At 49.1% G+C, this 24,181-nt stretch overlaps 1 protein-coding gene across 1 annotated transcript in view; it reads right to left on the bottom strand.

Moving 5' to 3' along the window:
* Positions 1 to 250: 250 nt before the first annotated feature.
* UBE3B (ubiquitin protein ligase E3B) overlaps positions 251 to 24,181 on the bottom strand; it is a 54,417-nt gene continuing 30,486 nt past the window's right edge. The window contains exons 19-28 of the mRNA XM_025986661.2: positions 19,485 to 19,604; positions 14,781 to 14,957; positions 14,543 to 14,653; positions 12,137 to 12,274; positions 11,754 to 11,819; positions 9,884 to 9,942; positions 7,104 to 7,286; positions 6,514 to 6,625; positions 3,531 to 3,623; positions 251 to 2,516 (exon numbers count right to left, since the gene is read on the bottom strand). Of these exons, the coding sequence (XP_025842446.1) occupies positions 2,325 to 2,516; positions 3,531 to 3,623; positions 6,514 to 6,625; positions 7,104 to 7,286; positions 9,884 to 9,942; positions 11,754 to 11,819; positions 12,137 to 12,274; positions 14,543 to 14,653; positions 14,781 to 14,957; positions 19,485 to 19,604 (1,251 nt within the window). The 3' untranslated portion in view covers positions 251 to 2,324. The remainder of the gene's footprint in view (positions 2,517 to 3,530; positions 3,624 to 6,513; positions 6,626 to 7,103; positions 7,287 to 9,883; positions 9,943 to 11,753; positions 11,820 to 12,136; positions 12,275 to 14,542; positions 14,654 to 14,780; positions 14,958 to 19,484; positions 19,605 to 24,181) is intronic.

Here is a 24,181-nt window from a genome sequence, read left to right as displayed (position 1 = left end):
GGACCTTAGCTTTATCTGAAACGTGTTACCTCTCAAAGCAGAATTGGAAGCAAACAGAACATTGTCGACAGTTACTAACTCTGCTTCACCGGCGAAACTCAGGTATCTGCTATGTTATCCTTTGCATCTTCTTTCCACCTTGGAAGCCTACATGCCCCATGAGCTCCAAGCAGGTGGCCCCTCATGAGCAACCCAGGCATATGGTCGTAAAGCGCTCCTTCTCCGGATAAAAAGCAAAACACAGCCATCATGTGCTGAAGTACAAATTTAATAAAGCCGTTGATCACGTTTTAATCCCTAGGTTATCTATGAACAAAAACAAAACAAAAACCACCCCACAACTTTTTAGAGCCATCAAGAGCCATCAGGGTGTCAATGAACACCAACCATAAAGTACAGATTCAGTGTTTTAGTGCAATATTTCCAGCTGAAGAGAAAAATTTAAATGAAATTACAAACCACACCTCTCCTTGTTGAAAGAACAAATAAAGTTGATGTCAGAACTTAGCAACCACTCTCTCCATAGCCCCACACTGGCGGATCCTCAGGTCATCAGAGTCAAGACAGAAGCAAATGTCTTTGTGCAGGCTGACAGTCATCTGGGCCCCAGCCCAAATGTACAAACCTGCTCAGTGCGTGCATGAGCACACACACATGCTCAGAGGAGGTCCTCAGAGGAGGTCTTCAAAGGAGTCGAGTATTTAAAGTGGCAAATTCATAGAATCAGAGGTTGCTGACAAATTTTAAATAATAACAAATTCCTGTCTGTCTTTAAATTCCGTGTCATCTTTCCATCAAAGTAAAACATAAACTCTGTTTTCCAGAAGCCTGGGGACCCTACTGGAGCCAGGCTGCGACCTGGGCAGGACATGGCACCCAGCTGCAACCCTCTGATGGGAAGCCATGGAGATCAGTTTCACCCACTTTGCCACCAACATGAAGATTTTTGCCAGAGGGTGCTTTGTGGCTCGGTAGAAAGCTGCACACACCCCTAGCCGGCTCCACAGAACAGAGGAGGGACCAGGCACTCCTGGCTTTGATCTTGGGGATGCAGGAGGAACTTGATGGGAGGGCGGGGGGGATGGCTGTCAACATAGACCACAGACACGGCCTCTGTCTCAATTCCCTGGATCTAGGATAATGTTCTCATGATAAGGGGGAAAAATGAGGGCAAAGGAGCACAATGGGTTGGAAGAGAAAATGAGTTAAAAAAACCAAAACCCCAAAAAACCTAACCCAGAGTCTCCTCGGCCCTTTGAGCTTCTGTAAGTATGAAGGGCTCCTGGTGCCCCATGCTGAGGAAAAATGAGTGGCAAGACCCAAGTTTCTCAGGATTTTCCCATCAACAGAGGAAAGCCAATGCCCGGCCGGGCTGGGTGACTCGGCTAGTGTTTGTTCCTTACTAGACAATGAGCAGGGCAAACAAGCAGGGGAGGAAGGCAGCTGCCCCCTTAGGAATCAGCAGGCTTTAGGGAAGAGCCAGCACCCACTGAAAACGGACCTGCTTTTAAGGGCCAGTGGGTTTTTTTTCCCCCCCACAAAGCCAGGGTGCTAATGTGAACAGACGAGGCAGGATCAAGCCAGTGGAGGCCTCCTGGCAGCTCAGCCTGCTGAGGACTCAGAGCTTCTGAGGTGAGACGGGAGGAGACACTGCTGAGTGTGGAATGCGTGGTTTCAAGGTGGGGGCAGTGCCCCAAACTTCCTGGGCTCCACAGGCTTCCTGGCAGGCACCTCTGCTTCCCTGGGGAGCAGGTGAGCCTGACTGTGTGGAGAGAGGCCGCTGCAGACAGGACAGAGGCAGAGACTTTGTCGAGTGCATAGAGGCTTGGCCAGCCCTTACCTGAGTAAAGAGTTTTCAGAGACGGAAGGAGAGCATCTCACCCATAGTGGGCTTTGTGCATTTAGGACCGAATCATGAAAACTGCTCTGGACCCTTGGAGTTCCTGGGACTTGTTCACGCACAGCTCATTCAGAAAGTTAAGGAAAGAAAAGACTCACCAGAAAACCAAACTATCAAGAGAAGGCTCTCTGTGGTCACTGGCCTGGGCTTTAGGCCCCAGAAAGCAGGAGAAAAGGACCAGCGCTGGTGAAACCTGGAGGTTTATTCTCAACACCCTTCCCATCAGTGTCACCTGGAGAATGCAATGCTATGTAGTCGTCACGTGCGTCCCAAGTTGTTGAGGCCACAGGGGAGTCTCATGGCTATAGAGAGTAAGAGGTCACCTGGCTTTTCGGTCACCCACTCCCAGGGCGACGCTGTCCCTCTGGAGCTGAAGGTTCCTGGGCTCCCAGGAGCCAGCCAGGGAAGGTGATGGGAGTGAGGGCTAGGAGAGCTCGAAGCCCGTGTTCATGCTGATGGCGTACCTCAACTTCTCCCGGAGAACGCTCTTCTTGCTGTAGTTGGGCAGCTTGAGCAGGTTGAAGCAGGTGGAGGAGGTGGGCAGCCGGCCACCTGGCTCCCGCTTGCGGATGGTGAAGAAGCCCCGGAGGACACTGCCCAGGGTGTCCCCAGTGTCCTGTAAGCACACACCACGGCCTTGGTTGGGAGGCACCTGGCTTGGGAGCCTGGGTGGGTGCCAAAGCGGGCGACCCAGGGGAGGACCTGGCTAGCCCTCGGGGCTGAGCAGAACACTGGGCCGGTGAGTGTGCCCCTAGCTGCCTGAGGCCAGCCCACAAAGGGAAGACAACTGGTCTTTAGTGGTGAGTGCACAGAAGCAGCCCCAGCGGCTCAGGCCTGCATGGGGGACTGCTGTGTTAGCTAAGTGCTCAGAAAGGGGGCCTTCTGGATAGTTATTGGTTAACCAATTTTCAAAGAGCCAGACTACTGCAAACATACTTTAGGTACAAAAACACATCTAAATGCAGCCTCCCATTGCCTCTTGCAAGTGCTGTAGCCCACAGCAGACTATAATATGGGGCAGCCTTCCTTAAGTAAGGGGGCTGAGGGTTATCTAGAGTCACATCAGGGACCCGGAGCCCAGGCTGCAGCATCCTGAAAGGCAGCTAGGCTCAGAGGCTGCTGGGTTTTTGCAGGAGGGGGAGAGGGGCTGAGACATTTTTAACAATGGCTACTATTCGAGCACCCCTTCCACAACGTATGATAACCCGAGCCATTTGTTCTCCCTTACAGGTGAGGAAATGAAGTGGCTGGCCAGACATGAAGGAGCAGCAGGTAGAGGGCTGGCACTCAAGCTTTGCACCTGCCCCACTCCTGAGCCAGTGTCCGTATCACTCTCCCACACCGCCTCTCAGACCTGGAGCCCAGGCCAGCCCATTAGCTACTAAAACCACCCCAGGTACCTTTCCTGAGGGAGTCAAGAGAAAGGGCCTTCTGAGAGGACTGAGGCCCCCGAGCAGCCCAGGTCATCCTCTACGGGACCAACTGCTCCCCTGGCTGGAGGGCTGTGGAACCTTCTCGCCTAGAAGGTGCCCCACCCTGCCCTGTGGACACAGACTGGGTGAAGGCTTCAGCCAGGGGGCACAGCAAACCAGTCCTGAGAGCGGCTGATGTCCCCCCGTAGCGGCAGTACCTGATCATCTGACACTTCAACACAGCGGATGGAGAAAGGAGGCTTGAGGTAGGCAAATCCCAGGAGCGGGGGCCTGGAGCAGCTGGTCACAAACTGCAACGCAAAGCAGGTGGGGGGACAGAGTGGGGGTCTCGTTCCCTCAGCAACAGGCTCCTTACAGGCGAGCCACATTTTCTTTTGCTTTTTCCAGTCACGGTATGACAGGAGGGTGACAACTGGTACACATCTCACATTTCTCTTAAGGGCATGGCTCTTGAAGGTGAAAACCCATGAAAACCCCACCAGTGGATGTGACCAGTCACTGGTGTGTGTCAGCCCAGGGGCTGGTGGAGAAGGTGCAGCTGAAGAGGTCCAGGGAACTGATCTCCTGTGGGACTGGCATGCAGGTCCCTGCTTAGAGAGATGCCATGCACGAAAGCACTGCGGGGAGGGAGACTTGGCACAGGAGAGAGGGTGTGCAGGTGCATTCCCCTGACCTGGCCTGCCAGCTTCACAGAGCAGTTTCTGTGAGCCTGGCTCCTGGGGCCCCCTCTGACAGACGAATCTGTCCTCAGCATGCGGACAACAACCCAGTCTCCAGCGCCTGCAAGGCTGAGGGGCACACCAACACACCCAGCACCCAGAATAGGGCCTGTGGGCAGCCAGCCATGCTCCCTTGCTAGACTCTTGGGATGCCTTGCACCTTTCAGACGGCAGCATCTGTTATTTCCTCACACGATAGCTCGTGTCTGCATAGAGGAATTGGACCAATTTAGAAATCCAAGTGATAAACCATTTACTTTTTAGAACTGAACATCAGCTGAAAAATGCTGTCCCTTTTCCAGGGGATGCATGGACCCACTACTCACACTAGGCTGTGCTTCAAAATTCCACGGCAAGCTGAGTGTTTGGGTCTTAACATAAATACTACCATTTAAACTGTGTTCTAAATGGCAGTGAGAATCCTGAGGGCATCCAAATAGGTTTCAAAACGCATTTTAACAGGTTTCAAAAACCACTTTTATACAAAGTATTGGTGTTACTATCTAGTACGTTTTATCTCCCACCAGCCAAAGCACAGCAGCAGCTCCTATTAAGAAGGCAGGGCTGAGCACTGTGCTGAGTGTTCTGGGACCTGGCCTCATCTAATTACTCCAGAGAAGCGTGTGATTCGTTTTTGTTTTTGTTTTTTTTTAAAGATTTTATTTATTTATTCATGAGAGACACAAAGAGACAGAGAGGCAGAAACACAGGCAGAGGGAGAAGCAGGCTCCATGCAGGGAGCCTGACGTGGGACTCAATCTCCGGTCTCCAGGATCACAAACTGGAGCTGAGCTCCAGGCTGAAGACAGTGCTAAACCACTGAGCCACCCGGGCTGCCCGATACACTCTATTTTAAGGATGACAGAGCCAGCAGAGCCAGTGCCTATCCCAATTGAGGCTGCTCAGACCTACTGCATGCCACAAGCCACAGCTGGTCAATGGAAGGAGTAGTGCTTTCACTCTCCTGGGACAGGAAGAACAGAGGGCATAGGAAGCTGCCATCTGCTATTGTTACATCTAAAGAATGCATAGTCAGGTCCACTCCTGTATAAAACTTGTGTCTTCCACCTGACTCTGGGGCCTGTCCGAAGGAACCGCAGGTCTGGCCACCAGCTATCCAGAGACACAAACATGTCTGCTGTGTGGGAAAGATGGTACACAGGAGACATTGGCTCTCTCTCCTTTCTAGGAGGGGCAGGGTGAGTGCAGTTTTACAGGCTGCAGGGAGGGTTTTGCCTATACAAGAGGCACTGCTGGAAAAATGGAATTGATTCTCTTAAGAATCAATTTCTGGAATTACGTCCACCTGCCTACCCCAAGTCCTTTAAAACCTGTAGGGATGACCCAGGAATTGCTGCATCTGTGAGTGGGGGGCCTCCTTGATGGGAATGACCTCTCCTCAGAATGAAAATCCAAAGAGAAACAAAATCTACTGCCATTTCAACTGGTGGTGATATTGTTTGTGTTGTTTTAACAACCAAGGTCACTGAAGACCATTCTAGAAACCCAAATGTCCAAAGGAAAATATTTCAAGGCACTTAAATTTACTCCCAGAATATGGTGACACATTCATGAGAAAATACCAAATAGAAGAGCAGGTGGCCAAGTGATGATTCCATCTTTATAAAAATACACAGGTATGTAACACATACACAGACAAGTATATATGTCATCCAGGGTCCTGTAAGATGCTTTGTCAATGTCAGGCATGGGCACCAACACAGTGGCATTGGTGAAATGTTTTGAACTTTTACAACCTTAAAGACACTGGTATGAAGGAACTGGTTAACTGGTTAACAGAGTGGGTGCACTCTGCAAAAATACACATTGCTATCAGCCTACTCAATCATGCATGTTTTCTTGGCACATTGTATGTGTTCATGCTTCACACTACTGAGGAAAGGGGTACACAGAGCCAGTCCCTGGAAGGTAGGAATGGAGACTGTGCAGTGCAAAAGTTTGCTTGTCTGGGGGCGCCTGGCTGGCTCAGTCAGTGGAGCATGTGACTCCTGATCCCGGGGTTATAAGTTTGAGCCCCATGTTAGGTGTAGAGATTACTTAAAAAAAAAAAAAAAAAGAAAAAGAAAAAAAAACCCTTAAAAAAATTCTGCTTGTCTGTGTTTTGAGGTAATGAACACCATTTACTTCTGTCAGGAAGGAAAACATGGGATATGAGCAAGGCTGGCATCAGTGAAGGGGAAAGCAGAGTGCTGAGCTCAATTGACTCAGGCCCATGCAGGCTAGTTTCTGCAGAGCGCTACACAGCAGCCTCCTGCTGCACCTTGAGCCTGTCTGGTTGCTGCATGACCTACCAGGTAGGGTGGCCTCTGGGAAAGTATATGCTGATGATATGAGGTCCTCTTGATCATTTTGTTTTTCCCCCCAATGTAAATGCTTACATCAAGTGGCCTCTAGGTTTAGGAGAACATCTATGAACACACATATAGGTAACATAAAATACCTTCAGAAACATTGCTCTCTCGTCAGGTGTGAAGTCGGAGGCCAGAATATCCCAGAGCCAGATGATGACTCTGTGACTTCCATGAAATCCACCGTAGTACACCGTGTGCTTCCTGAAAACAGTGCAGACGAGGGGCTCAGTCACACATTCCAATGAGTGCTCACAGAACCAGGCAGCAACGGAATTGAGACAAGTGGCACAGCGAACCCTGGCAGGCAAGGGTGATTTCTGACTTCTCTTAAAGGCAGAAGGTCATGCCTTCATAACCCACGTCCCTGGAAGCTACGTGAGTGGGGAGCTCAAGAACTGACCCTGCTATTCCCGAATAGGAGCCAACAGGAGCTCCTACGCTGCCATTTCCCGGAACTCTGGAGAGCCCAGCAGTCCTTGAGACCTGCTTAGTCTCTACTTCTATGTCTCTCAGGAAACAAGTGGTTGAGTTTTTATTCTAGAGCAATTCACCTGGTGATCAGGGAGGAATACACTTGGGGGTGGGCTCCTGAAACAAAAGGAGCCCAGCAAGGGAGCAGCTTGCTTTCCAGGAGACTCAAGATTTCACCTCCCCACCTCCCACCTCACTGGCTTCTTACTTTAAATCTTCCAGATCAATCTCAGCATTGTCACCGGAGATGAGACGCTGTAGCTCAGGGGTTGAGAACATCCGGGTCCACTCGGGCTTGATAATGGAACGGAATCCACTAATGAGGGCAGCTGTCTGGTTTTTTATTTGAGTGTGCATCCGAAAATGTGCCATCAGATGGATGTAGCTAATCCTGTTGCCGACAGGAGAAAACAATGGGAATTAACAGGCCAGGCTGGGCTGTTACCAGCAGGCTGAAAGAGGAGTCCAGTCATTTCTGGACCACTTCACAAAAACACAAGTGGTACTAGGGTGTTTCACCAGAGCTATGACGCTGATGATGATGGTGATGCTAGCTAACCTTTCTGAATGGCATGCTGGGTGCCACTGTGGTATGCACCATGCATTCAACGGCATTACTTCATTCACTCTTCCCCTAAAACCGGTGGGTCAGACATCAGGGAATACTCCACTGTACCAAGAACCCAAGTGAGATATTCTCCAGGTAAAGAGAAGGTTCTTCTTCAGTACAAAGGGTGCTTTTTGGACTTTTATTTAATTTCATCTGATTAAGAGAGAATTCAGTCCTCCAATAAGTTTTAAAGTGGAGAAAAACTGATTTCATGATGAAACCTTAATCAAAGCCTTGCTAATATGGACCAAGATTCCAAGCCATGAAAAGCCTGCTGGAAGTTGTGACCAAATGCAGCTGGCTTACGTTTAGGTTCAGTGGGGAAGTCAAGAGTGCTAACACTGGTTCTGAGCAGATGATCTACTGGGCCTCCTTTCCTGAGCACCAAAACCTCATCTACAACTGTATAATACAATGCAAACCTTTCAAACACGTTAAAGCCAGGCTTGCTAGCATTGCTGATTTCTTAGCAAAGAACCTGAGCCCAGCCCAGGTATAATTCCCCAAATCCCAAATTAGCAGAGTCCAAATAAAAATTTTACCCCACTATGTTCAGATCTGAGTTACTGACCTTGAAAATGTGCCTATTTAAAAAAATGATTCGGCAGCAGACTCGCACACTGAAATGCTTAAATAGGATTCTCTCTCCATTATTGCTACTCCTGTCATGTACGCTTTGAAGCAGGTTGCTGATACCGTTGCATTTTACCAAAACCTTCCCCACTTAATGGCCCCCAGAAAGCGCAGATCAAATATCACCCCTAGGGCAGCCTGGGTAGCTCAGCAGGTTAGTGCTGCCTTCAGCCCAGGGCGTGATCCTGGAGACCTGGATGGAGGCTGCATGGAGCCTGCTTCTCCCTCTGCCTGTGTCTCTGCCCTTCTCTCTCATTCTCTCTCTGTGTCTCTCATGAATAACTAAATAAAATCTTTAAAAATATATATATATCACCCCTAAAGAGGGCAGAACTGGCATTTCAAGGCCTTTTAAGTCCATCTGTCCAACTGAATCCCCTTGCTCTTATGCTAAGCTTTTTGTTGAGAATGTTTAAGAGTTTGTGAAGCAGCTTTCCAGACAGGTCTCCAGGCAGGACAGGAGTCTCACTCCAGCACAGGCTGCAATGACCTGCTGCCTCCGGCTGTGATCTTTGCCACTTCTACTATCACCCTCAGGCCATCATGCCTAGCAAAAACACAGCCGATCTGGGGGTGGCAGGCTCTATGTGACATGTCACATATCTGACATTGGTGACGTTCACTGTTCTCATCTATTAATACCCCCTTCTTTGGGCCAGACATCCTGAAAGGTATTTTACATGCAAGACCTTATAGAAGCTCTCCGAAGGGATGGTTCTAGGCACACGGCAGGCAGCAATAGGATACACCCCTCCTCTGACACCCCCCAGGCAGCACCTCCCAACCTGAGCTCCCAGCTCTTTTCTCAGTTGTCCAACTAATGCCCTGTAGCCAGGAGTCAACACTGGTGTCTTTCATCCAAGAGGAGAATCTGGCCTATTCTTTGGACCACAGTGACAGTCTAAATAAAAGCTCCACAAGCATGCAGGCTGACCCAACCACCTGAGCCGAGAGGGGCAGGATGTTCAGGAACACCAGGCTGCAACGTGCATCTGATCCAAATGACTCACCAGGTGGGACTGAGCACTCACTTGTCACTGGGAGAGTGATGCTCAGATTAACAGTTCAGATGCTCAGCTGAGCCTGGCGGCAGGAGAAGATTGATAGATTGACAAAAGGGCCAAGATCTACTCCTCATGCCAGGTTCTACTGTTTTAATTAGGTGAGAATAGTGCAGGTGGAGACAGTGCATTGAGGAGTTTTGCTTCTCAGGACCAAAGAGGTTGACATTTATGATAGATTTCTAAAAGCCTGTTATCTGTGACAATGGCTGCCGGGCCTCAGAGTCTCCCCACGTCTAAGGACCTGTCTGTGGCATTTGAATTCATCACTGTGTCTTCTCAAGAACAGTGTTTTATACAACTGCCACATGCTATCATTCCAGAATGATCTGCCCCTCCAAGGTATCTTTCCGCCTCTGTGCCCTCTGGGTTCAGGACTACGTGCTTGAGCGGCTCAGAATCCATTTGTCTGCATCTCGAACCGTCATTAAATCCCTAGGAACACCGTGGCCTGGGTGCCTCTGACCTTAGATGTGCTGCTGCAAAAAATAAATTGTCAATTCTTATTTTGCAAATCGAATTTAATACAATTTTGGCCTATGAACTGTAACCAGTAAATTCCATTATGATATTTATGGCCTCTTTCTACTTCAATCTATCTTAATAAATTCTCAAAGTAAGACCAGAGAACCAGAATGAAGTCTTTTCAAGTGCTGACCTTAAAAATCTAATTGCTATACTCACTTATTTTCATTCGTAACAGGAATGGTCTTCCCTCCAGGAATCAGTTCATGGCAAACAAGCTGGGGGAGAAGACGGGGACCAATTACTCGAGAGAATTCTAATGGGGAAATAGGGCTTCCCGAAGATGAAAGGGCCTGATGCCAACGTCCATAATAACTACAGAATGAAGACGGAACATGTTTGGGAATAATCATTTTCACAAGAAGCCAGGGCTTAAATATCAACAAGCAGACCTAGCACAATCAATATGGAAGGGTTTTTTTCTCATTTGATCCTCATTGAGACATTTGTACTGAGGCTTCAAGATGCTGTGGAAGGGACCAGATTAGCATTTATGAGCACAGTATGACGGTTAAATAAATGTTAGTACAATCGTACCCTAGAATGTTGTACAGCTATTACAAAAATATGATGAAAATGTGTATTTGCTGAGAAGGTGAGGAAAAAAAGATTATATAATAACATTAATGGTATGATATGATTTCTGGAAAAAAAAATTATGTACAAGCCCAGGGAGAAAAGTCTGAAGAAAAACAAACCACACATTAACAGTGGTGCTCTCCTGGCACTGCCACTGAAATGGGTTTCTTCATCTTTGTGCTCATCTTTATAGCTGAATCTGTGGTTATTTAGCAATTTACATTTTTATTGTCAAAAGAGAAAATTATCAGGAGGAAGGCTCAAAACCTGATTAAAGATTTGAAAACCATAGAATCAAGCATTTTCCCTCAACTTCAGGACTTTCTGGGGGTCACCTAAAAATCAAAGAATGCAAAATTTTAAAGCTTATTTTAACAGAAATACTATTAATAGAATATCCTGGGTCTCTAATGATGAAGACAGGAGTGATCATGGCCTCTAGTCCCACCGCTGGCAACACCTTGGGGCAACTGGAGGATTTTAAAGTTGGAAGGGCATTTGGCAAGCCCCCTACTTGGTGTTTCCTGCAAAGGGCTCCAGGGAGTGCCTTGTCCATGTCCTATTACTTGGAGAAGTGTACTGGGGGAAGGTGGAGGTCAGCACAGCTACACTACATTCTTCCCTCACAGGCTCCTCCTCAGAATGCTCACACACCGGTGTGCTAGGGGCTCTCTGGAGAGTGGGGCCTGCAGGCATTCATAGAGTCACACTGGTACTTTTGTACCAGTCACACAAGGTACATTTGTGAAACAAGAGAACTGGGGCTCAGGGAGACTGAGTGACCTCTCAGAAGTGATGCAGGCTTGGCTCCAAGAAGCCAGTTCTGCACTACGAAGCTCCAGGTTGGGTTTCTCCCAGTCTTCAGGCTACAGAAGCACGGAGGCTCAGGAAGGTGTTCGCTGGGACATAACTGGAGGGCGCTGAGGGCACTTTGGGGAAAAGCCAAGACAAAAACTCTGGGAGGAGACTCCTCTGCTACCACAGTATCCAGGATCTTTTCTTCCTGCCCCGCTCTTTATGATAAACAAGAGCAAGGACTGGTTTCTGTTCGAGGCACTTGTCGGGTGGCTTCTTCCCCTCTCCAAGTCACAAGTCTTGGTGTGTGACAGCTAATCCTCACCATGGCAACGAAAAGCAATGTTACAAATGGGGAATTAGAGCTTCCATCAGGAATGACCTAAAGTGCGATCTAAGCAAAGCAGGGTCTCTGTGGGGAGCTCTCCAAGGGCCAAGCAGGCAAAGGCCAGGTCAATTGGGAACAGAAGGGGGAACGCCCCCCGCCCCCCCTTGCTGGGGAGGTAGGAGTAGGGGGATGGACAAGGGAGCCAGACACAAAAGGACTGCCAGCCTCGGTTTGCAGACCTTCTGGGGAAAACACCAAGAGTGGGGCAGGTACCAGGAAGCCAGTGGAGGGCAGCAAAAAATTGCTCTGCCATAGATGCCAACCTACCTGACCCATAACGTCCTCGTCATATGACAGAGTCAGGCCCAGGTCAGCGATGTCCCCGTCGTACCGCTAATGCAACAGAGAAGAGTCAAGTGTTGGGACCCAGGAAGGCCATATCCTTGAAAGCTTTAACACTTCCTGTCCTACACAGTGCTGCATGGGCAGGACCGCTATGGCTGCCACCCAGCCTGAAGCAAAGGGAAAGGCCACTCGTCACCATGAAGAAGTAGGAATGCCCAGAAGGGGACATAGGGGACTATAGTGGCTACAGAGCAGCCCCTGTGCCATAGCAGGAGATCACCTTCTAGAACGCAAGAACCCTGAGGCCTTCACTTCACTGAGTTTATGCCAACCTGCAGCTAAGCCCTCCGCCATGCCACACTGACCTTAATGGACGTGAGGTTTTTATAGAACTCGGAGTCCAGTGAAGGAAGCTCATCCACAGAGCTGTAGAAGATACTGTGGTGGTGCCCGAGCAGCTGGCTCAGGAAGAAGGATGCGAAGGGCACGTCTACCACAATTCCCTGTGAGAGGAGACACAGAAGCTTGCTGTCTGCCACGCAGGACCCCATCTCAGTGTCCTCGTCGGTGTGGCTTAGGCAGCAGAGGGGATCCGAGGGCACCAATGACACATCTCTAGGGGAGTCCTAAACTTTCCATGTGGAGACCAGGACCTCCCACCACTTAAACACCATCAAGTACCTCCACAGCACACCACAGCACAGCAGTTAAGGGCACAGGATTTGGAGTTGCACAGCTCAGAGATCAAATCCCAGCTGCACTGCTGCCTGGCTACAGGATATGGGCTCTCTCCTCTGCAAATGGGGACCAGCACGGCTATCCAGTTTTAAGGATTTAATGAGCAGGATGGAGAGGAACACAAAGCATAGGATCTCACATGAAGACAGAGCAGGAGGAAGCCTCCAGGAGAAAGACCGATCTAAGCTAGACGTAAGGAGTACAAGCTCTCTCGTACAAGGTCCATGGGCATGCCCCAGGGAGGGAACACAGAGCTTTCTAGCCACAGCACAGTGTGCAAGGATTGAGGCCAAAGAGTCAGGTAGGGCCAGATCAGGAGGGGCCTCCTGAGCCTCCTAGGGTCTATACTGTATCCGGAGGGCAGTGGAGAGCCCTAAGAGGGCTCTAGGTAGGGAAATGCCAGGTTTGTATTTGACATGGAGAATGGACTGGAGAAGAAAGACAGGAAGCAGAAATACAGCAAGAAACCACTGCGTAACACTGGGGAGAATGGACAGATTGTTCTAGGTGGGGACAAGTATGCAAGTCAGAGAGATTTAGAAGGGACAGGAGTTCAGGCTCGATGACAGCCTGTCTCAGAGGATCACAAGGGTTACATGAGTTAATGCATGCTCCTCTTCACTCTGGGCCCAGCATGTCCTAATTTCTCTCTGTGCTGTTACTGCTGGAGAGGGAGGAGACAGACACCAGGTCCAGGAAATGTGGAGCACATTCACAGAAACCATGAAGTCAGGCTTCCCTGCTGGCCCAACTCTTCTGGGTATATCACAGATACATGTTTAAAAGAGAAATATGGCATATGGCCAGGTAGATACTCATGGGAATTTTTTTTTTTTTTAAAGTGGGAATCAACTGAGAAATGGTTTCCACTTTGCAGATGTGGAAAGAAAAGCACAGCAAAGGATTCCAGGACCCCCAACCAGTCCAGGGCAGGAGGCAGCCTGAGAGAGCCTGGGCAGGGATACAGATGGGGGACCTGACTGCACCCTGGCCAGGGTCTGAGGCCATGGTTAGAGGATGTTTATTCAGAGAGAATGAGTATGCTTGCCCCACATGGCCTCTCTCCCTGTCTCCTTCCCTCCCTCCATTTGCCCCCCAACCCCTGCCTCTGCCTGCCTTCTCCAGAGTTTGTGATAGGTGGGAGGTGAGTGCTGCTCAGGCAGTTCTGGAGCTGTGAAGGTCCCAAGCTCCTGCTGCAGCTTTACTTCTTGCCTGGGAAGCAGGACCCTTAGAGCAGGGACCAAGTGCTACCAGGTGGGAGTTCCATCAGCTCGGCTTGTAGTGGACACGGACCAAGAGCTGTGTGGGCATTACCCGGAGCCTACACAAGTCCATGCCACCCTGACCACATGAGACTGAGGTCAGGAGGTCTGACCACAAGACACACCACAGGAGGTGTCTTACCAGTATTAGCTCACTATCTAGAGCAACGTAATAATGTAGCTTTTATGATCCCTAATTTCTCTGAGGAGAACAAGGGCCTACAGAAATAAAAGCTACCTGAGTGCATAGTCACACAGCTAGCCGAGAAAGACCAGTCTCGACCAGGAGCTGGGGGCTCTGTCCTGCTGTCCTGTTCTGGCTCGTAGGCAACGCCCTGACACCGTGGCTTGCTCTGAGGCACTCATACCAATAACAAAAGATTTAAAAACATTTCTAACAACTATTGCACCCCACAAAATGCTGTCCTCCTACAACTGGACCACGCTGGCCTGGGTTTGAAGGTGGGGTCTACTGCTTCACTAGCACTGAGGCTCTGGCCAAGTGACCTCTCTTGAAGCCTCAGTTCTGTTACACACAGGTAAATGGGACTGCAGCCAGGCCACAGGACTGGCAAGAGGATGAGATGACATACCACATGGGAAGCCCCCAATATTTCTGTCCAGTAATCTTGGGTACTGGTCTCTCTCTTGGGCTCCATCCTAATGATAGGTCTTCTACATGGCTGGGCCTGGCCATGACAACATGCACGAAGTAACCGGGATTTCTAACACCTTGTTTTCCCTTCCAGGGTGACGCTTGAACATGCCTACCTCATACACGGCCTTTCCCAGCATCTTGCCCACAAATTCGAAGAGCTGCAGGTAGTTCTCGTGAATGTAGGACGTGGGCGAGGGGTAGAGCCTCTCGTCCCCGCTGGTTGTCTGCAAGGAAGAATGGACAGAGGTGGGGAGGTTAAATGTCTTATAATGAGCAAGCCCAGCCCTTTGCTTCTCATTTGTCACTGAGAATTTGGCTGCAGACAGCCCTACTCCTGCTCCCCGTAAATACCTTGAACAGATTGAGCGCTGGGTCGAATACCCTCTTGATGATTTCCTCCAAGAACTCCTTGAAAACACCATCCTGGTCAATGCCTGCCTCGTCCACCCCAAGGTCATTGACGAACTTCACTCGGATCACGCCCTTCATGGCATGCTGGGACAGCTGCCGAAGTTGCTCATAGCCGTCCTGTCGAGGGCAGAATGGCAGCCCGTTAGGAGCAGGAGGCCTTCTGCAAAACTCACAGCTGCCTCTCCAAGGCTCCAGCTCCCCTGTGAAGCCTTCCTGGCGTAATTACTAAACACGCAAGTCAGGATGTGGGGCGCAGGGATGGGAAGTTTTCACTTGCTTTTAAATGAGCCTGTTAAAAGGAGAACTCATTTTTGGGATGTGACTCCACTGCTCTGCTGCAAGGGGAGGCTGCCCTCGAGACGATGCAGAGCACTGAGACAGGGAAACCAGATAAGATGTGTTGTGACAAGCTATTGGTCATTAGACAAAGGATGGAAGTAACTGGGACAAGACCCCACCCTCTCTGCTTTAATGCAAAGAATAGCTTATTTAGCTCATGGTAAAAATCAGACCACTGGGAGATGAAAAATAAAAGTACCCCTCACCTCTCAACTCCTGGTATCTTTCCCCAGATCACAAAAGGCCTGGGTGAGTCAGGCTAAGGAATTTAGGGTTCCACCTGAGGGCAGTAGGGAACCCACAGAAGAGTCCAGATAGGGAGAGACCTGACTGGCTCTCAGAAAGATCTTTGTTGGCAGCAGAGCAAATGGATGGCAGGGACAAGGGTGCAGGAGTGATGATGGGCTCGCACAAGGCAGGGGCAGTGGGGAGAAGCCTAGCACATCCCCTGTCCCCAGCTAGCAGCCGGCAGCCAACCTTCGAGGTACACAACCATCTAGCACCTCCCCCAGTCGTCGCTCCCCCCATGCAGAACTGGAGGACGTGACTTTAAGAGTTCTTATACTCAATCATCTTGTTTAGTCTGCCTCTCGATTCTAATCTGTTGAGGTCTTCAGGCACCTGCCTCTGTTACCTAACATGTTCCTGGCATGTGGATGCTGATAAGAAAGCTGCTCAGGTTTTTGTTTTTAAAGATTTTATTTTAAACAGCTTTACTTATTTTCATTTATTTATGATAGTCACACACAGAGAGAGAGAGAGAGGCAGAGACACAGGCAGAGGGAGAAGCAGGCTCCATGCAGGGAGCCCGATGTGGGACTTAATTCCGGGACTCCAGTATCACACCCTGAGCTGAAGGCAGATGCCCAACTGCTGAGCCACTCAGGCATCCCAGGTTTTTGAGGAGTGACTGTAAGAAGCAGGGCTAAACAAGACAGCTGCCAGGGAGGGATCTTTTGGTCCAACAGGAAAGGCCCCATCATGGCAGGGGCAACCTAGCTCCTTAGATGCTGTCATGCAAGCTGCAAATCAACTGCAATATCCTACTAAGGCCACCTGCAGGTCTGCCTCCTAGTCACAACTGTGGTACTGTCAGACATTCCACTAACACGAGACAGACCATCTCCAGGGCAGGCAGGTGGCTACTTTCTCACAAAGCACACAGGGCCAGCATGGCAAAATCTGCTTTGGAGAAACTCTTGACCATCTTCTTGCTGATCACACTACCCCAGTGATGCCAAGGACTGTCCCCCAGTGGCTCCTAACTTCATTCTGGGGTTAAGCTCCCAAGTTAGTGAGCTAGTAATGATCTCTGGAAGGCAGAGGACCCTGATTTTGGGCGTGTGGGCCTGAGAAGTGCTCTTTAAGCAGGTGGAAGTTTGAGAACACCGAGGAGATGGAAGAAGGGGAACACAGGAAGTCAGCATGCAGCTGCAGCAGAATGGTTAAACCATTCTACCTGCATTTACAGTAATTATCTTGGCACAGAGTCAGGGACCGGTGGAGAATTCTTAGCACCCTCTTGCTTGCCTGCAGGATTTCCTCCATTCTGCTTTGAAATGATACCTCCCTAAGCCGACTTCACACTGGTAGGCGTGCCAGGATCACACAGATTAAATGAGATGGTGTTATGTGCAGGCACTTAGCATGCAAACACACACATGGCAGGTACTTAAGGAATGTTTGCTGGAGTCGAATCTCACTTTCTATCAGCCCCACATCGGCCTTTTCTTTGAAGAGCTGTAGAAAGGAATCTGCCAGTTGCCTCCTCTGACTTAATTGCCTGTTGCGCCCTCTAGGCACAGGCATCATTATATAAGAACTTGATCTGTGTCCTTTCTTGTGGAAGGTAAGTGGGAGGATGGCATTCCTCTTCCCTCCTGCATCTCAAAGAGCAGATGCAGAGGACCCTGACCTGGGGATGAGAGCTGGCTCCCACACCCAGCTCTCCCCCTGAGACCTGAGTGAACGTGACTATGAATCTTAACTTCTCTGGCCTTAGCTCCACCTCAGAGTGAGGGGACAGGGCTCGGCAGAGAGGTCTTATGGTTCCTCCCGACTCTGAGATGCTAGGGGAAGCCTTCCCGCAAGACTTCAGACTAACACGTGCATGTGAAATACTGAAGCGCCACTTTCAATAAACCCACAGAAAAGGAGACTGAATAAAAGACTGGGATAGCACATGAGTGGCAAATACCAGCTTTTTGATGCCCCCTTGTGTCCAAAGCAAGCAAATACTACTGGGCTTTTCTACTCTAACAACCAAACCAGTAGATAATCAGAACTAGGGTAAGGGACCTTCTCTCTTCCCTAACGCAAAATGAACAGTATGTATCATGACGAGAAAACTCCAACGGAATATAAAAAGGAAAGTGGACTTGGCCTAAAACCTGAGACAGATACCCCTCCTGTGCCACCCCTGAGAGCTGTGTTTGAGAAAACAGGCCCCTCTGGTGCATCTTCCATAAGCAATGACACTAGAAAGAGCTGGGGATTCAGTCACTCTCAGGACACACACCAGTCTCCACCACTGCAGCCTTCCTATTGGTACTGGCCATGTCTTGAGAGGGACTGAGGACAGTAAGCAACAGGGGAGCATCCAGGTCTGAGGAGGAAGGTGCAGGAGAAGGGAGTTTCCAAACACAATTGGGCTTTTTCCTCTTTGAGTCAAAGCAAAGCTTGCAGACTGGTGGCCCATGGGTAGATTCGCTGCATTATCTAACCTTCCAGATGCTTTACAAAATTCTATTCATTCACAACATAAAAGCTCTGGGGATCTGATGCAAAATTCTGCATTGTGGCCTTCTCTTAAAAAAACCCCAGAGCATAACAGAGCCTGAATCTCCTCACAGAAGTAGTCAGGTGGGACGTGCAAGGTGGTCTCTTTGATGGAGGCACATATTCCCTACCTGCCCACCCCTCTCTACTGCTTGCCAGCCCTGAGGCTGGATGTCAGGTGTTATCTGTCCACTCACAAGTGAGACTATTTCTCTTCAGTAGTTATCTAAACTGAGGGCTGTGTTTCAAGAAGAGTAGGAGGGAGCAGTGGAAGTGAAGAATATTCCTATTGTTTAGCGTGCAAATGAGATGCTCCTACACAGATGCACTCAACCAGCTTGACCCATTCCCATGACCAGCAGGGTCCCTGTAGGCACTTAAGTTTCTTATCTCTACTTTTAAGAATGTCAAAAACATCATCTGGTTACCACATGCTGCCTCTCCCCAGGAGACCCCCATGTCAATTGCCAGTGTTCAGAGGAACTAAAAGCAGCTCTCCAGGAAGGAGAGTAAATGTCCCAAGGGGAAAAATGAAAAAGTAGGGTGGGGGTGGGGTGGGGGTGGTGTGTGGAAAGAAAGGGCTGCTGCCAGTGCCATTTGCTGGTGGCTGGCTATGTGGCCATGTGTTGTCCTGGAATCCCATGATGGGCCATAGCCATAGAACGTGCTAATGAGGGGCTGTGGCTGGAGCCAGATAGAAGGTCTAAAGAGCAAGCAGGGCAACTACATCAAGCCTAGCCTCGCCTGGGAATGTGGACTTGGGGGCTCAGTCACCAATTCGACCACTGGTAGGCTCAGCACATTTGGTCAGGCTCCACACTGCACAACCCTGGGGGAGGGCACGGGACACATACACACAGTGACCTCACAGGCACGTACATTTCCTGTAACAACCTTCCAGGAGATGGTAGTGTTTTTCCAATAATATCAATGTTATTATAATTTTCTGACACACAGAGGTAAAGTGTCCTGAGGACAGGTACATATTTCTAGTTCACATGAAGCTGCCACAGAGCAGTCACCCTGGACACTGAGTTTGGCTGAGGTGGGCCACTTCATGGTTTCTTGTAAGTTCCTGTTAGGAAGAACCTCTAGTTCTGTAACAAATGCACTTCCCAATATGGCTAGGTAAACTTACTATCTACACTCCAGCCTCCAGACTCACACTTGGGAGTCTGAGCAAAATGTCTACCCAGGCAAAGGGAGTTTCCACAGACATAAAAATGGCTGCATGTGGCACTTCTGTCCTCACTGCAAAGCACACAAAGTGTCTGATGTTCCAGCCCTGATGTTCCCTGGTAGGGAAGAGATAGGGAAATATTGCACTATGGGTCCCCAGCGCTGAGGTTATGTTTAATCAAGCAGTTCTCTGAAGCACACAACAGGATGAACGGCCCCATTCCCACCCCAAGCCTTGATTTCAGTGCCATTAGATCAAGGAATGACAAGAGACGTCTGGAGGCAACGTATCACCCACTAAAAACCCAGCACTTCCCGGAGTACACCTCTTTGTGATGGTCTTCTCACCTCAAGCATCCGGGACCGTCGGATGGTGATATGAGTGACGTGGGGAGAGGCTGAGCTGGTCTCCACAAGCCCCAGTTTCTCCTTCTCCTTGGTGACCATGTTTCGGAACAGGAGAACTCTCTGAAATGAGCAAAGGTGAGACCAGAAACTGGGTCAACAACCAAAGATTCCTGAAGACACACCATATAAGATTAATGAAGTGAGTCACGTGAGAGGCAAGCAGGGAGCAGAACGGGACACTCTGATATACGCTACAGCCTCTAAGTGTCTTGGGAGAATAGTAAACATTCCCCAAAACAACCTCAGGAGTTATAAGCACAGCTGAGTACATGCCAAGGATGAAAGGTTCCAGAAACAGAGGGACCCCCAGAAAGAGTAGCCAGAGTCTGGTTAAGGATGGTCCCGGAGAGGGACGCCTGGCTGGCTCAGCGTTTGAGTGTCCGCCTTCAGCCCAGGGCATGATCCTGGGATTCGGGATCGAGTCCTGCACTGGGCCTGTGGGGAGCTTGTTTATCCCTCTGCCTGTGTCTCTGCCTCTCTCTGTGTGTCTCTCATGAATAAATAAATAAATCTTTAAAAAAAAAGGATGGTCTCGGAGAAAATCGTTTTTCTTTAATCAGTAGGCTACTATAAAAAGCTGGCAGCAGGACCGGTTATAGAGATTGCTTTATATAGCAGTGCCTGAAAAAAAAAAAAAAAAAAAAAATATATATATATATAGCAGTGCCTGCTTTAAAGAAAATCAGTGTTATGAATTAAAAAACAAACATTTCAAAGATAATTTTTTTCACTGTCAGAAATTTTTAAAAAATGATCCCACAGAATAAAGGTCCCTGACCTCTTCTGTGTCCTCAAGTACATCATAACCACCCATCCGAAGTAACATTTCTCAATTACTATTAGAGAAGAAACCTCTCTCCCGCTATGGTCAAGATTCTGAGGAGCTCCTTTACGAGAGCACAACCCTTCACTCCATCCTGGGTTTAAGAATCACTGCTATAAAAGCACTCAGATAATGTCAGCTGATAAAGAAATAAATCCAAACACCACTGGTTTTTTTTTTTTTTTTTTTTTTTAAGTGGCAATCTCCTCCTAAGTCAAAAGCTTTGTCACATACAAACAAGGTCAGAAGGATAACAACAATGGTAATAAGAGTTAAGTATACACAGGGGAGGCTAGTGTGTTTACATTTGATCGTTTAATTGGCTATGAAGTAAATATGCTGTAGCGGGAAAAGCGATTGCCTACGGCCTCCCAAGGAGGAGGAATGTATTTGGCAGAAGGGTTTCTTCTCAGTAGAGCAGCCTGATGTGGCTGGTCTGCGAATCTAGAAACAAGGACTGAAGTGCTCTGAGTAGTATCAGAAGCTCTGGGGGTTTAAGGAGAACACGGAAGGGAAGAACAGACCAAGCAACAATGAGGGAGGCTGTGATGGGGGTGGTGGTGAAGGGCACCATCACCTAACAGGTCTGTGCAGGTGGGGTGGGGGGACCTGCAGACTTCCAATTTAACTTGTGTGGGCTGTGGGGCACAACTGCTTCCTCTGCCCTCAAATCTTTAGCATGAACATGAGGCAGAAAAGCCTTCCATGGGGGTAAATCCTGTATGGGGTGGAGACCACATACACAGAAGCAGAAGCGCAGAGGCGGCTGAGAGAACACCTGCCTCCCAAGATTCCCAGGATGAGGCCCTGATTTCCATGGGGCAAGGAGGAAGGTTTGGGACAACTGTAAGCACCCTGCACGGGGCTGAGAGACCTCAGCAACTACAGCAGATATCTGGGAAAGGATCCTTGTCTCTACTTTGCAGATGAAGAAAGTGACTTACCCAAGGTCACACAGCTGGTGGACAGAGGGGTCACATTCAAACCCAGGACCCATGCACAGACCACCACACCATAGAGCACCTGCCCTCCCCATGGGGCACTAGGCCTTCCACACCCAAACGAGAGAGAAAGTCCTCAAGTCCCAGTTGGGAGATGTATCTCAGATAGATGTGTAAAAGCAACGTAAAACAGCACAGAGGATGAAGTGTGTGTGTGAACCAGGCAGAGTTGAGGCCTTCTTCCTAGTAAAGGAAGAATGGTGTTGTGAGTCACTCACTTGAGTGAGTCAAGAACAGGGAGAGTTCTGGCATTTATACCATATGTGACAGATGCAGGGGAGCAGACAGGATTGCAGAGACCCTATTAGCTCCCTGTGCATTCCAGCAGGATGTGTCAGCAGGGGACACAGCCCTCATAACCCCAATACACTGAGCTTAGATGCCCTCTTGGAACTGCCAGGGCCATCACAAGATCAGAGCAGGGGTCAGGAGACGAGGAAGGGTCCTCAAGACACAGCAAAGAGCAAGTTCATTAACTATGCACAAAAAGCCTTGATGACAATTTTCAGCAAAATGCCCCAAAGAAAAACACACCAGGGATTATACCACAGCCCCCAAGTCATGCCAACTAATCTCACTGGTGACTTTCACAGCACTCCTAGGTCACTGGTGACTCACTGGTGACTTTCATAGCACTCCTAGGTCAAAAGTAATACAGTACCATTTATGAGATGACTAGTATCCTAAACTACTTAGTATTTATATGCTAAAGGCTTAATAGCTGTATTTTAAAAATGCACGTACATTGAAATAAAAAATAATTCAGTTTCATTTTTAAAACCCAGCTTAGCAAATAGGACATCCTCGACAGGAATGCTGACATTGTTTTTTTTGTTTTTTTTTAAGATTTTATTTATTTATTCGTAGAGACACAGAGAGAGAGAGGCAGAGACACAGGCAGAGAGAGAGGCAGAGGGAGAAGCAGGCTCCATGCAGAGAGCCCGATGTGGGACTCGATCCAGGGTCTCCAGGATCAGGCCCTGGGCTGCAGGCGGCGCTAAACCGCTGCGCCACCGGGGCTACCCGGAATGCTGACATTGTAAGCTTGAGCTAGTACTTCACAGTGTCCAGCAGATTTCACTGTGCTCCTCTGAAAAACTTAAAATATCCTGTGACAACCCAGAGCCACCAAGGCATGCCAGGTGTGAACTGCAGATACCTGGAGTGGAGATCCCAGGCTGCATGATACGGGAATGCCATGGTCCAGGGCTGACTTCACAAACACATGGGTCCAGGGTGCGGTGCTTGGTTTGCAGTCAGACTGCACCACCCTGGACAAGGCCCTGGAGATGAAGGCCTGGAAGCTACTTCCACGCGGAGCTGTTGCAGAAGGGAAAGATGCCACCCTTGGAATACAGAAGGCCCATAAGGCAGATAAGAACTGTCTGCACATCTCAGAAGATTTAGATTCCACTTTCAGTGGTTATTCAAGGACCAAAGGGTGGAAGTTACAGAGAATTAATTTAGCTTTGGGTTAGGAAGAATGTTCCATCATCGGGCAGAGTAAAGCAATAGAATGGCTGGCTTTGCCAGGCTGCAGGTCCTCTATGTGAGGTAAGGTAAGGGATATTGTTGGAGGGGCTCCCTCCAGGGCGGGGGCATGTTTCAGTAAGTCATCTCCTGAGGTCCCTTCATTTCTAAGAGGCACTGCTGTCAAGTGCAGTAAGAATTTAAACAGCCACATCCACTACTTGAAGGTGAAGAATGGCAATCTTGAGTATTAACGTCAAGGTCACAGCAATATCAGAGAGCAATGAGGGGTGCTTATCTCTGAAAAATAAGGTTCAATTTACAAAAATGTGACTTGTGCTCTTTTCTAAAAATATCTTTTGTCAAAAAAAAGGAGGAAAGGAAAGAAAGGCACACAAAGACCCATTAGAGCCTCTTCTGAAGGAGCCCGATGTTGCTGTGGCTCCCAGCAGACATTCCTGGAGCGCCCACCACAGACATTGCCTCCTGTGAAGCAATGGGACGTGGCAGTGCCTTCCTGCGCTTCCTGACACTCTCCCCACAGTACCCGATCCTTCCCAAGTCTCTCACGTCCCTCAGTTGATGGTTTCCTTGCTCTGATTAGCCCTCTCCTCGCACCGGCCCTCTAAAGGACAGGTCCCTTGTCGTCTTACTCCTTGTCCATGGCAATGGGTGCAGCCAGATTTGGGGGGTGTCCACACGTACAGTCTCTTTCCAGCCCTGCTGTTCAATGGCCTCGAGGGGTCACAGACACTTCACCTGTTGCCTGCTCAAAGCTGATCTTACCAGCACTTCCCAGAGCTCTCTTGCCTCTGGCTCCTACCCTAGGAATGACTCCTGCAAGCATCCAGGAGTCTGAGCCAGAAACATGCCCACTACCTGAAATCCATCTCTCCTTCTCTTCTGAACATCTTTGTTCTTATGATTTCATTACCCTCTTTCTACGCTCATAACATCTCTGCCTCTAGCCAGTCTTCTAACCCACGGCCAGAAGGATCTCTCTAAAGCACAGCTCTGACCAGGGGTCCTTGAAGCTGCAAACACTCCAATGGCTCCAGGAAGTTCACACTCCTGGCCCTGGTACAAAAGGCCCTTCTGGCTCCAACTCCTACAAATCTTCTCAGCTTCCTGGCTCCCCTTTATATTCTCCACAGCCAGAAGTGAACATCTAGCCATCCCGGAGCACCACGCTCTCAATCACCCCAGGCCTTTAACTACTCTTCCCTTCCTTTAACTACTGTTCCCTTCTGCCAATGGAAGCTTTTCCTGACTCCATTCCCCCTGTTCCCAGCTGGGTCAGGTCCCCTGGTCTGGGATCCTACAACATCCATCCCTGTAACATG

Source organism: Vulpes vulpes, chromosome 10 (genome assembly GCF_048418805.1).
Source record: "Vulpes vulpes isolate BD-2025 chromosome 10, VulVul3, whole genome shotgun sequence".
Lineage (NCBI taxonomy): Eukaryota > Metazoa > Chordata > Mammalia > Carnivora > Canidae > Vulpes > Vulpes vulpes.
Note: the sequence above shows the minus strand (reverse complement) of the source record. Positions and strands in the feature narration are given on the sequence as shown.